General features: G+C 47.9%; 1 protein-coding gene across 4 annotated transcripts in view; it reads right to left on the bottom strand.

Moving 5' to 3' along the window:
• COL22A1 (collagen type XXII alpha 1 chain) overlaps positions 1–13885 on the bottom strand; it is a 333573-nt gene that overhangs the window by 120829 nt on the left and 198859 nt on the right. For all 4 annotated transcript variants that reach the window (XM_045004657.1, XM_045004658.1, XM_045004656.1 and 1 more), the window contains 5 exons: positions 12783–12836; positions 9235–9270; positions 6877–6906; positions 5859–5912; positions 5026–5079 (listed from right to left, as the gene is read on the bottom strand). In XM_045004657.1, the coding sequence (XP_044860592.1) occupies positions 5026–5079; positions 5859–5912; positions 6877–6906; positions 9235–9270; positions 12783–12836 (228 nt within the window). The remainder of the gene's footprint in view (positions 1–5025; positions 5080–5858; positions 5913–6876; positions 6907–9234; positions 9271–12782; positions 12837–13885) is intronic.

Here is a 13885-nt window from a genome sequence, read left to right as displayed (position 1 = left end):
ACTCCGGAACTCCACCACCGCAAACGGCGGTGGCGGAGTCGACGGGGGAGCCGCGGACTTCGATCCTGCGGCGTCTGGACGGGTGAGTAGTTTGAACTAAGGTAGTTCGAGTAGCGTAGCTGAACTTGCGTACCTTAGTTAGACCCCCCCCCAGTGTAGACCAGGCCTTAGAGGTAGCTCAAACCCCTTGTGGGTCACAGTGGCGGTGTGACAGTGGCCTCTGCTAGTCTGCTACAGCTTCCACATCTGCTGGATGTCATTACAGACCCCCATGTCTAGGGTTTTGCACACCTCAGATATTCACACGCTCTCTTGGCTGGCTATTTTTTTTAATTAAAAAGTTCTATCCAGCTAAGTGTCTTAGCGACTGACCGAACTCCCGCCTTGAAGATGTTTCATAGCTAGGCACAACAAAGCAGCTAGGGAAACATTCAAGCACAGTCTGCATTCAATGACAGCTCTCCTGAATTGATCATTAGCCTAATGTTGCGCCACAAACCCTGACAGATCATGGTCTTTTACTCAACTGATACAGTCTATTAATCGGATTAGAGAAGCAGTGTTTCCAAGCAGGCTTTAAAATCAGGGACAATGTGGAACATCTTGTCTCATAAACAAAGCACGAGACAGTTAGTTGCTAAAGAGATAACGAAGGTTCTGTTTTCTAAGCACCGGAGGAAATGAGAGCTAAAGCAAGTGCCCTTTTCCATTAAGGAATTAACCTGTTCCAGCGTATGTGCAATCATTTCCATGGGATGACTCTTCAGTCAAACTTATGTAGTTCGATTCTGTGACACGTTACTCAGCGGAAGGCGTGCAGCAAAGCCTGCTGCAGAGAGATGTTCTCTCCCCTGGATCTTTTTTCTTAGATCATAGGTAGCTTTAATGTGAGTTCTTTAAACAGCTTTGCTGCTGACTCTGGTGACAGATATCTAGGCAAAATGAACCTCCAGTGCTGTCCTCCGTGTATGAATGCATCACCAAGTCACTATGATTGCAATGCATCCTAGAGGCTAGAGGCTCTCCCAGTCGATCCTAGAGGCTCTCCCAGCTGATCGTGATCTTTGGCGGCAGCCAGTGTGGCTGTCTATGGCTACCCCGCCCCACACCACTCCCAGGAGCGGCCACTGCAGCCCCGCGGCCCCCGGTGCGGGGGCGGGGAAGAATCTCCCTCTGCGACTGCGTGCACTAGTCCTGCCTGCAAGCGCTGCCCCTGCAGCTCCCATTGGCCAGGAGAGCTGTGGGGGCGGTGCTTGCAGAGAGGGGCAGCATGAGGAGCCACATGCCCCCCCACCCCAGGGGTGGCAGGGGTGCACTGGCCCATTCTGGGAGCGGTGTGGGGGCAGGGTAGGCAGGGAGCCTGCCTTAGCCTTGTTGCGCCCACCGCTGACCAGGAGCCACTGGAGGAAAGTGCTGCCCAGCGGGAGGCTGCACCCCAAGCCCCACCCTGAGCCCCCTCCCAGAGCCAGCACCCCTACCCCCTTCTGCACCACAGATCCCCTCCTGCATGCTAAGCCCCACCCTGAGCCCCCTTCCAGAGCCAGCATCCCTACCCCCTTCTGCACCACAGACCCCCTCCTGCACCCCAAGCCCCACCCTGAGCCCCCTTCCAGAGCCAGCATCCCTACCCCCTTCTGCACCACAGACCCCCTCCTGCATGCTAAGCCCCACCCTGAGCCCCCTCCGAGAGCCAGCACCCCACACCCCCTTCTGCACCCCAACCCCCAGCCCTGAGCCCTCTCCCCAATTTGGAGCCAGAACCCCAAAATCCCTCCTGCACCCCAACACTCTGCCCAAGCCCGGATCCCCCTCCTGCACCCAAGCTCCCTCTCAGAGCCTGCACCCTGCACCCCCTCCTGCACCCCAGCACTGTGCCCCAGCCCGGAGCCTCCTCCTGCACCCAAACTCCCTTCTAGAGCTTGCACCCCTCACCCTCTCCTGAACCCAGCCTGGTGAAAGTGAGTGAAGGTGGTGTAGAGCAAGTGACAGAGAGACGGGGGGATGGAGTTAGCGGGGCAGGGTTTTGTGGATGGGGCGGGGCCTCAGGGAAGGGGCGGAGTAGATCCTGAGTTGCCCTTAGATTCAAAAAGTGATCTTGGGTGTAAAAAGGTTGGAGACCACTGCAGTGCAAGGTTGGCTAATCAAACAGTACAGCAACAGCACAGAGACTGGAGTGACCATCTGCAAAGTGTACTTCACTTCCAGCCTTGGACTCTGCTGTCTGAAAAGATGCTCCTCACGTCACTGGGCTAAAACAAGGGGAGGTGAGTTCAAAAAGTTTCCGTGTGATATGATCAACCACAGCCGCTCTGATGTCACGTTTAAACAGTGAGTAAATTATTCAAGCTAGGGCTCTGGGTCACTGCAATCGTGAAGAGAAGACAACACCAAGAGGAATCTCACTAAACACTCTGGAAAATGATGAGCTAGCACTTTGTGAGCATTTGATTTTAATAGCAGCAAAGAATCCTGTGGCACCTTATAGACTAACAGACGCCTCTGATATTTGATTTTTAATGTAGACCAACAGGAAATAAAGAAAAACACAGGGGACTAACTATGCAAAGCAGATTTGATTAATTTAGCATTACTCAACCAAAATGGCTTCTGCGTTGATGACATGTCTTGGAAGATTCGATTTACATACATAGGTGGTAGCTCTCCCTACTCTCTAACCAGGGGCACTATTCTGTTGAAATCAATGGGATCGAGCCTGGATTCCATTCCTGAAAGTTCTGATGTTACACATACACACACATGCACGCACACATACACACACACTCACACCGCCCTGTGAATACACAGTGTACCTAGATCCTCCCATGGAAGTCAGTGTACACAACTAAACACCAGGTTTTTTTTAGCAGAGCAATAGGTCTGAATACTCAATGTGAACTGTGCTCCTATGTCACTTCCAAACAAAGCCACAAACCCTGCATGGGAATATCTATTTGATCCTAAAGTTTCCACTGGACTATTAATTTCCTGGATACATTTCTATTGGCCTCAGTTTTCGGAAAGCTTGTTATTACAAAACCTCCCTGTATTGGCTCTCTTTGACCCAACAGCATCCCTTCAAAAGGCACATGCTGGTGAGAAACAAAGTCTGAGTTATTTTGACCACAGTGAACTCTGGACATATATTAAATTATCTGGAGTGCAAATGCATATGGTTATTTCCAGTACACTGCTATATGCCAGAAATCCATCTTTCTGCAGCCACTCCCTCACTGACTTTGCTCTCATGCCCTACCCACCTATGGTGGCAAACACGTGGTTACAGGTTTTTGATCTGAATGTCAACTCAAGGTTCCTCCACCATTCTGTGCCTGTTGGACTGAACGGCACCTTTGAGGGCAGTGGAGAGCTGTTCCACTTGGGGGAAGTGGCCATTCTGAACGCCCCTTGGAGCCCCCAGCATGTCCTCTGCCTTGCCCCCTTCATGCGATATTCTCCTTTGCATGTTGGTCCCACTCCACAAGCTAGTGCAGAAAGGCCGTGCAATTCTAACAGTCCCTCACTGTTAGATAAACCCACTCAGATTTTCAGAGTGTTGAGTTATCAATGTGAACACAGTTATTACTGGTCTGTTGTAGATCATTGAGGACCTGATTCTCCCACTCTTTCTCCCACTGAGTACTTGCATTGAGTCCAAAGGCACTAGGGGTGGGAGTTAGCAGCACTCAGTGTGAGTGAGGGTGGCAGACGCAGACACGAAGTGAGAAGAAGGATGGATGCATGAGAACAAAAAACTGCAAATTCGTTTTGGAACTGCAGCTTAGGTCACTGGCAACCTGAAAATAATGATCAGCCATGTGCATGAGCCAACAAAGGGCAAGTGTCTTGGAAATTTATAATATGTCAACCTTCCTTCTTTCTCCAAAATCTGGGGTGTCATTTGCACATTCTGGACAGTCTTTAATAGCACTGTGTCTCAGACCTTGTCTAGTACAGGGTAATAAAACTGTACCTTTTAACTAGGCCAATGCAGATTAATTGGTACGCCCCTAGTGTCGGCGAAGTTTTACTAGTAGAGAGGAGCCTTCTATCTCCATAGCTTTTGGGAAATAAGCTATACTGGTTGTAGAAGGAAGAGAGCCTGAGACATAAGCCCTTGTATCAGAGGCCGGGTATGAGGCAGGACCTGCTCATAGAATTTGGCAAGAACAGGGCTGATATTGCAGAAACACACATTCCTAAGAAGCGCTAATCACAAAGTGCTCATGCAAACACATCCCGATATTAAGTGGTATCAGAACATCCCGATATCAAGGGTGGTACAAAAACATTTCCCAAGGACAACAGGAACACGCTGAGCCCTCCTGAAAAATAAGGTCAGGATGACAGTACGTAATAGAGATATTTTGACAGAACCAACACGTACAAGATGATGGGTGATAACTAGCCACATCAGGGGGCAGTAACTAACTATGTCAGAGGCAATACTAACTTGCTTGTATCGGGGTATAAAGATGTACCTCAGAGGGAGTGTCTTTGGCCGGCCTAGGGAGCAGTGGAAAGTCCCGCCACTGACTCAGCCACATCCATTGTCACGAGCATGCATGTTTTTGTAGCCGACAGAGTCCAACCAGGTGCTTTTGCCGCGCTTTGTCGACAATAAACCTGGCCGGGAGCCTTTGCTACAAATGGAGTTTGTGGATTTATTGGGCCGTTTAACTGAGGTCTGCTATCTCTGCTCTCTGCGCAGGGCAGGGACAGCACACTGACTGAATACACACCCCGCCAGCATCTGACCACATTGGTGACCCCGACCGCTGCTCTGGTAAGTAAGCGATCTGCCCTCTGTAGGAATCGCTATCTAACATGACACCTTTATACGGATATACCTGCATCCACAAACTGTAGCGATTTAACTATTTCAATAGGGAAATTACACCGTTCACTGAAATAGCTAACTCAGTACAAAGCCCATGTAAACTAGAGCAGGTGTCCAGGCCCTGTCAAAACAAAGTAGCCACCCTGCTGAACATCTGAGCCAGTTGTGAAATAAAAACGTCAACTCACCCTTTGACCTTGTAAACCAGGAACTCCGGCCTTGCCTTCCAAACCGGCTGGACCCTTTCAAAGAGAAACCGTTTATAGAGAACGTACTGCCTAAGACAAAACACTTCATACTGTCGACAGCTTTCCAAAGCGTGTTACAACAGTCACAGCAAGCCAGGACAGTTTGCAGCTTCCGGAGTGGGAACAAACCGACTGTGTGAAAATGAAGTAACAATCATGGTGTGATAAGCGCTGGCTTCTAGAACTAGATCATAAGATATGGCTAAGGAAAAGAGGCTACAGTTAAGCCAAATGGAGAGAATGTTCAGATGTCTAGATTTTCATAGGACAATACTCCACCTGCCCTTCCCACTAGATATATATTAATCATTTGTAATGTTCTTGGCCTGGAGGTTTTTCTGGCGATTTCGCTCCCTTCTGTAGCAAACTTAATCTGAAGTTCATGACATTGCTGTCTAGGAGTTAACACAAGGTTCCTGTTTGACAACCATCCTGAGTGGTGCTGAATGCCATCAGCTTCCCAGGAAATCAACAGGTTTTGAGAGCAGTCAGCACCTTGCAAGATGGGGACCCATGGGTGAAGCTCACCCCCGCGCAGGTGGCCAGCCCAAGTCCTATGCACCGCCCTCAGGGGTTAAGTGGTACGTGGTGGCTTTGAGTGGTTCCTCCACAAAGGGTCAATTCCTCTTGCCAATGCAGGAGATCTAAGGATGCATACACCACTTAAGCTCTTCATACAAGGCCTGAGTAGCACATAGGGTTTTGGATGGGTCCCTTGTGCTAGTGAATTTTGGCCTATATGAACCAATATTACAGTAAAAGAAACTACTTACCGGTGCTCCTGGAACTCCAGGTGGGCCTTGTGGTCCTCGTGGGCCTGGGGCCCCCTATGAAAATAAATAAAGAACCCAACGTCAGTGTTCAAGTCACTGATTTCCTCTTTGAGATAATGAATTCAAGGGCAGCTGCTGATACATTTGCCACGTCTCTTTGAGCAGCCCTTCTGTGTGCGTGGGGGGTGAAATTCATGGGGGGTGAATTGGGGCACAGGGCCTTACTGAGCCTCGGCCTCCAGGAGAGTTTTTCTCTTAGGCCCCAGTTCATTCATGAGCCAGTGCAGAGCCCAGTTGGTATTTCCCTCAGTTCTGCGGCTGGTTCAGCCCCTAGTGTCGGTTAGGGCTTCTCTAATGTGCGCTGAGCTGCCCAAGGCAATGGGGGAACGCTTACACCACAGGACCATGCTGGCCACACCCCCAGGAACAGCCCATGCAATAGGGCTCTTGGAAGGGAGCGGGGGGTCGTGTCAGAGTCAGTTCTCATAGAGGGCCTCCTGCATCGGGGTATTCTCCTGGGCCTTGTGTGGCCCAGCCATGAATTGGGCCCTTAGAGTATAAAATACATATTGTAAAAGCAAATTGCAATAAGAGGCACAACCAAATGGCTTCCTGTCAGCATCTGTGTGTCCATGTTCAGTGACACTGTGCAGATAAAAATCAAACCAGGTTTAAAATCCCTAGTCACACCTTTTAGCGCATTAAAAGCAGAAAGAAGTTTTACAGAGTAACTGACTGTTCGCCATTTGCCCTGTTTATGGTCTCTGCTAGACTCAGCTGGCGTCATGAGAGTGGTCTGGCCAGCTTCACTTGCTGGTTCTCAGGCATTAGCAAATAAGATTTTTTTTTCCCATGTCATGAAAATATTTCTAGTCACATTAGACTTTGCAACATGCTTTGAAAACAGAAACTGATCTGGGCAGCTGAGTTACCTGACAGCATCCCTTCAATTGTTAAAAAAAAAAGACTCTTATTACTTCTTACATTTAGTACAATAGAGATATTGAACGGTTCTTACTTGCTCTCCTTTCAGACCTTCTGTTTGTACCTGAAATTAAGATGCCAGAGATGTAAAATGGAGCGCACAGGAGGAAGACACATCTAGAAAGCTTCAGGCACACAGTAGTTCTCTATTTTGTACTTCTAACCCCACTAGCTCTCCCCTCCTCCATGATGCCTGCTAACCTTCACCGCTTACTTTAACTCTGTTTCAGCACAGCCTCCCTTTCTCACACATCCTTGAACTATGCTGTGCTGTCTATGTAGATAGCTTGTCTTGGCAATAACCTTGATCTCTTGGTTCTCTATGCTGTGGTTAGCATCTTTGTGTTGCTATGCAATAACAAGAACAATAATACTCGTGTTATCTTTATAAATGGATTGTAAGCTCCTTGGATCTTGTCTTATTTTCTACCTGTAAAGCACCATAAACACCAGTGGTTCTATATAAACAATGGGCCAAATTCAAGGATGGCATGTAAGTTAGATCCCTTTATACTAACTTAGGCCCCGATCCTGAACACACATAATCATGTGCTTAACTTGAAGCACACAAGTTGTCGCACTGAAGCCAGTGGGAGACTTACCACCACGATTCAAATTAACCATGTGCATGTTTGCATGATAGGGGCCTTGAGATTCCCTTATGCTAAAGCAGGCTCCCTTTCACTGTCAGACTCCTATAGAGCCACTTACACCCATTCCATCCATGTTCAAGGAAGTTTAAGTTGGTGTAACCTACATGCTGAAGACTGGAAGAATGTGTAAGTTCAAGTGGTCCTCACATCTTCATACACCTTCCTCCAGCTCCTCTGTTACCCCTCATCTCTGAATTTGGCCAGCTATGTCTGGCTTTATCTGCAGTCTCCAACAGCGAGGTTAGGCTTCTGCTGTAACAACATGATGGTATTGGATGGAATGTTGCACAAAGAACCTAGAGACCTTTGGGTGTCCTCGTGCATGTATGTTGCAAGTGTCTTTACATGGCCTCATTGGCGTAGGCTCCTTTTGAGAGGATGTGTGCATAATTCTAAGCAAATAAATACGTCCCTGTGAAATTGTCAATGACAGTTCTTTGTCCTTTCACCCTGTTTTCCTCCTGCCTTGCATACTTTTCTGCTTTGGGACAAGAAACCATTCCCTCTCCACTGCTAATCCCCTTAGGTCTACAGCCCCATATATTAATGCTCAAAAATTCCTTCCTCTCACTCTGCCTCCCCAGCTACTGCCACATCTCTAATATGTCTCATCGAAGTCTTGAGTCCGTTCCCAACCTCTTACCCAAACAGTCTTCTTGAAAGCTTTCAGCCTGGCTTCTGCTCCTTTCACAGTAATGCAGTTTCCTCTTATCTCTATGTATTAGGCTCGTTGGTCTTCTCTTGTCTGTCTCTAGCTCCCAGTCCTTCCTCGTCACAGTGCCATATTGCTATTGCTGGCCACGACTTCTTTCTAATCCTAGCTCATTCCATCAGGAGTCCTGTGCATCTCGCTCCCCTGTGTTCCGATTCTACTTATTTAATTGCTCCTCTTTTGTGCGACTGGCAGTGGATACTCTCCAGTCGCTAGACCTCTTGGCTATGGGGCCCTGGCAGAGCTCAATCCTTGACCCCTTCTCTTCTCTATGATGTCCCCTGTGGCAATCTCTTTTCTGAATTCAGCTGTAGATGACACCTCTATGCGGCCAATATTAAACCCAGCTTCCCCCATCAGTGACACCAGAGCAAATGAAAAACGACTCCATTGAGGTCACTGGAGTTTCACCAGTGTAAATTTGGTGTGAGAGGAAAATCAAAACCTCTATCCTCTTCACTGCAGCAACCCTTTCCTTGCAGTCTTCAGCTCCTACCTCCGCTGTGACTTCTTTCACACAGCCGATACCCTGCTACATGGTAAGAAGAGCAGTGCCCATCCCAAGTCTGCCTTCTACAGTTCCTCTCTCAAATCTCACACTGGGCCCCCCGAGGTCAGAGACTGAGCTGTTCCACTTGACCCTGAACTGTCGTCTGCCTTCTAATCTCCCAGGCCCATCTTCTTCCCTAAAAGGCCAACTCCATTAGACGCTATCTTGGCCACTCCTCTGAAAATTGTTTATCACGGCCAGGCCTCCCTGACTCCAGGGCATTTCAGTTCTCTCCTTTATGGTCTCCTCAAAAATGCCTCTTCATAATGCAGTTAATCTCCTTACTGGGATCCTCGAAGCCACGAACTCCTCCTCACAGGAATCTTCACTGGCTTAAGCTTCCTGATCATTTGAAAATCCCACACAAAATCCATCCCTAAATTTATAAAATCCTTGCAGCCCACCCCTGCCTTCCTTCCTTTTGTTTCTCATGCATTATATTTCATATCTCATGTTAATGTGAAAGCAGCTTCTTACTGCAGAGCCTGGTAATCCGGGAAGCCCCGCTTCACCCTGCGTGGAAAGGGAAAACACAGACAAGCAATGAAATAGAAATAAGCCCCCAAACTTCTTTTCAACAGCATCCTCTTGCCTTTATGGTCTGTCTGCTTCATGCTCAGCCTGTGCCCATGAACCTTCCCAGACAGATTTGAGATTGCATTGATTTGGACTGTACAGTCAAAGCTTCCCCATTTTGTACAGGTGTCATGAAGGCCCTGATTCACCATTGTGAATTTACCATTCCAGTTTTACCCCGGTATAACACTATTTATTTCAATACAGTTATACTGGCATAAAACTGGAGTAACGCAGTGGTGAACTGGGTCCATAAGCCCTAATTTGGCCTGCAGAACCCTTATTACTGGTGTTTATATGACAGATGGAAAGAACCCAGCTTGACTCTCACATCCGAGGCAGAGTCAGCAGGGCTGGAATTTAGAATATATATGCGTGTGTGTGTATATATATACATATATACATACACACATATACACATTTTTCTTGTTAAAGAAGCACACTTGACACAGATCTTTGCAGAGTCAAACATGGAAGCCGACAATGCCATTTTCACGCACTCACTTTACAGAACAGACTCACGCTGTACGTTTTTTCAGGACTTTTTGATGATCCCACCCCATCCCGGTGACTAGCTGCCTTCTAATTTATCAGTTTGCGCCAAAACCTCCATCTCTGATACTGCCTCATATTTATGACATTATAAGAGCAGGCCTTGGGGAGATGTCACCCCAACACCCATTCAGGGTGTTTTCAAGCTAATGCAAAAATATTTAGTTTCTTTGCAGTGGCCTTATGGTCATTAACTGCTCCCTTCACTCCCTGGTAGACCTATGACGTCTTTTACACACTTCCTGCTTCAGAGGTACTCCATTCATTTTGTATATGTCTTTATGCAGACTCTACAGCATAGCTGGGATTTTCCAAAATGCCAAGGGAGATAGATGCCCACCTCCAATTAAAAATCAACAGGAGAAGAGCATGCAACACTCTCGGTGCTTTTGGAAAACCCACCCTGTATCTTGGGAATTATAGTGGAAACATAATGGGAAACAGAGTGGTTTGATTCTGGTACCTGCATTCTTGGATACTCATCAGAGTATCATTTAGCTGCTTTGTGGGTAAAAAAAAGCCCCTTTTTATCTTCAATGCCACAGGACTAGGTAGGAAACAATAAAACCATGACAGACTGAAAGCAGGGAGTCACAACACTGCCCTGGAATGTCTAATAACTACTTTTAAAATGACAAGGTAAAACATTCCACTAAGAACATCTGAGAGCAGGGAATAATCATCAAGACGCGGCAGAGGGGAGCGCTTGTCATTTTATTTAAGTATCTTCCAGTTTACAGATTGAGTCAGAAAGCCACGTTCCCATGTCTTTGTCCTGCTAACATGTTCTAACTGCCTGGATGGCTCTTCCACTTGACTGAGCTCGATCTTCCCATTGTTTTCTCAGCTCCACTCTGCTCCATTGTAGTCTTTCTGGTTTCTTTTCCAAGTGGTTTAAATCCAGTGCTGAAGGAGCTAGAAGGGGCTTGATTCATACCCACTTCACAGTGATAACAGCACTGATTCAATGGACTTAGGCCTGATTTATACAAGTGTAAGTCAGAGAAGCATCAGATCCACAATACATAAATAGAAATACATGCACGGCATCGCTTTGTTATCTGGGAAGAATACTTGCCCCTGCATAGTATTAACCGTGACCATTAATTTAACTCCCAGCTCAGGGTGTAGGCACACTAGACTGGATTCTCCACTCCCTAGTGAAGTCCTTTACATCTGTGCAAAATGGTGTCATTTTATACCTGCCCTGCACAAGCTGTAAGTGACTCCAGAAAGTGGGAGGCTGCACAGAATCAGACCCATTAGTAGGGCAGTGTGAGGAAATTTGTATTGGTGTTATCTGTGCCTCACCAGCTCTGTGGCTGAAAGCCTGCAATCTCCAAGGCTGTGAGTTCAAAACCTCTCATGAGCAATTATTTTCACTCTTAAGAAATTGGTATCACAACGTAAAGTCATAGGAAACACTAGCACAAGCAATGAGGGATTGTCCTTCTGGGGGGAAAAAACCCCAAAAAACAGGAATGAAAGGCCACTGTGCTTAGCAGGACATCTTCACCGACAGTCTGAATTTTCCTCTAGCAGAGCAACGGAGAAGGAGCAAAGGTAGTGATGCATTCATGTTTTTGAGCCAGTTCCTATAGACTTTTGGATCAAATGCCTGCTGCATCCCGTGGATGTTAAGAGAAAAGGTGTTAATTATTCCAATTAACACAGGGAGGAATCTCAGGAAGGCAGGACAGAAATGATCTACAGATGAGCTAACAACAGCATGATTTTCAGCAGCACTTGTTAAACTGCTTGGATGATTTGTTGTGGACAAAGTTGTCAACCGCAAGTTTATCCCATCAAACAAGTGTTTGGCATTGTTTCAGGAAGCAAAACTATGCAGGCCGTGAATCAGAACGAAGGAGGCATGCCCAAGGAAAACTGTTTATTGTACATAAGCTATATGAACAATCGTTCCCTATAAGGCTTTGGGAGATTTTCCCTAACATTTCTCGGATAGATAACGCTTCTTTTGGGGCAATTTCAAAAATTTGATAGCATTAATTAAGAGTTATACTTACCAATGGAGGGAGGGAGTTTGGGTGAAGGAGGGGTCTCAGGGCGGGAGGGGACTCAGTGCAGGGGGTTGGGACACAGGAGGGGTTTCGGGGTGTTGGATCAGGGCGGCGTTCACCTTAGGCGGCTCCCCGCAAGTGACAACATGTCCCTGCTGCTCCTAGGCAGAGGTGTGGCCAGGCGGCTCTGCATGCTGCCTCTGCCTGCAGGTGCTGTGGAGCCAGTGCTTGGGGTGGGGTAGGGGCAGCCCACAGAGCCCCCGTGGCCGTTCCTCTGCCTAGGAGCAGCAGGGACATGTTGCCGCTCGCGGGGAGCTTCCCAAGGTGAGTGCCGCCCGGATCCAACACCCTGAAATCCCAGTTTCTAGAGCTTTTCAGCTGGTAAAGTGCTGGATAGCACAGCTTTTACTGTATTAATCACAGACAATAGCACCTGTCAGTCATGCTGCCCCAAGTATACACATCCCTCCACCACTCAAAATCTCCCCCAGCAACTTATCTAACCAAAGAGCTGGTTGATCTCCCCATTTCCAGGAAATCCTAGAAACACATTCATGGACTTGATTCTGTTTTCACTTAGGATCAGCTCTTGCTCTCACTGAGGCGTACTGGCTTCCTGGAGAGCAGGCATTTACACCAAATTTTGAAGGAGAGTTAACTCTGTTTACTTCAGTGGAGTTACTCAGGATCTAGCCTAGTGAGAGAGCAAAATCAGGCCCCACGGCTTCATCTGTCAGTTCTCAGAATGATTCAGCAACTTGCTAGCTGCACCTGAGACCCATGGGAATAACCAGCAGCACTATCTCTAGGAGAGTGTATTCAAAATGAAATGAGTTTGCCTTTCAAAGTGCTCCTTGGGCACCTTCCCCAGCTCACCTTTTCTCCTCTGGGTCCGCTGGCACCTGGTGGGCCTGTGCTGCCCTTAATGCCCTGAAAATAGATTAACAACATAGTATGATTTGCAGTGCAGGGGAGACACAGAACCTTTAACCTAGCCTTTAACTTAGCACTGGAATAATTTTGCCAGAGCATGGCCTGTAGCTGTCTAGTGACTCGGGATACATCTACACTGCAATCAAAGACCCACGGCTAGCCCAGGTCGACCTGTGGGGCTCAGGCGGCGGGGCTCACAATTGCAGTGTGCACATTCGAGCTTGAGAGTCTCGGCTCGGAGACGTACATGTGGGGTGGGTCTCAGAGCCCAGGCTCCAGCCTGAGTTTGAACGTCTACACTGACAGTTTTAGTCTCACAGCCCAAGCCCTGCAAGCCTGAGTCAATTGACCCAGGCTCTGAGACTCGGGGCAGTGTAGATATGCCCTCAAGGTCTTGGTGACTCAGCCAAGACTAATGCAATACGGTGAAACTAAAAAAATAATCCCTGTTAATCTGAATAAAACCAAAGGAGGTGATTTTGTGCAGACAAAGGCTTTGGTTAAATGTCCTCTGACAGGGGAATGGAGCAGATCATCAGTCTGCATTGTCTGGGATCCAGTTTCTGGGACAAAAATACCCACCCCCATGGGAATTCAGCCTGCAGCACAGGAGCAATGATAAGGTACCACGAGTGTGTTTAACTAATGGAATTAGCAAACCCCTGCTGCACTGGACTATGAAGGAGGAGGCTGTCAGGAACAGGTACAACAGGAAGGGCTCCTTCTGTTCTGTTCTGCTCTGTGGGGAGGGGAACGAGGGGGAGGCTGGAGCAGTGGATCTGTAAGCCATTTCCCTCTGCCCTGCAGATGGAGGGGGCTGCTGCAGCTATGATGAGGCAGCGGCAGCTGCTTCAGCAGTTAGGCTGGTCTTGGGGAAAGGGGGAGGGTTTCCTGATTCCAGTCCTGACCGGCCCACACGCCCAGCCTATGCACAGGGATAAGGATTTGCCTGTCTGCTGGCGACCCAGACCCAAAGCAGGTGGAGAAGCCCCAGAATGCACCAATTCTGCAACGGTATCACAGAGAGAAATCTCTCCCTAGGAGAA

Source organism: Mauremys mutica, chromosome 2 (assembly GCF_020497125.1).
Source record: "Mauremys mutica isolate MM-2020 ecotype Southern chromosome 2, ASM2049712v1, whole genome shotgun sequence".
NCBI lineage: Eukaryota > Metazoa > Chordata > Testudines > Geoemydidae > Mauremys > Mauremys mutica.
This window is presented reverse-complemented; position numbering and strand designations above follow the sequence as displayed.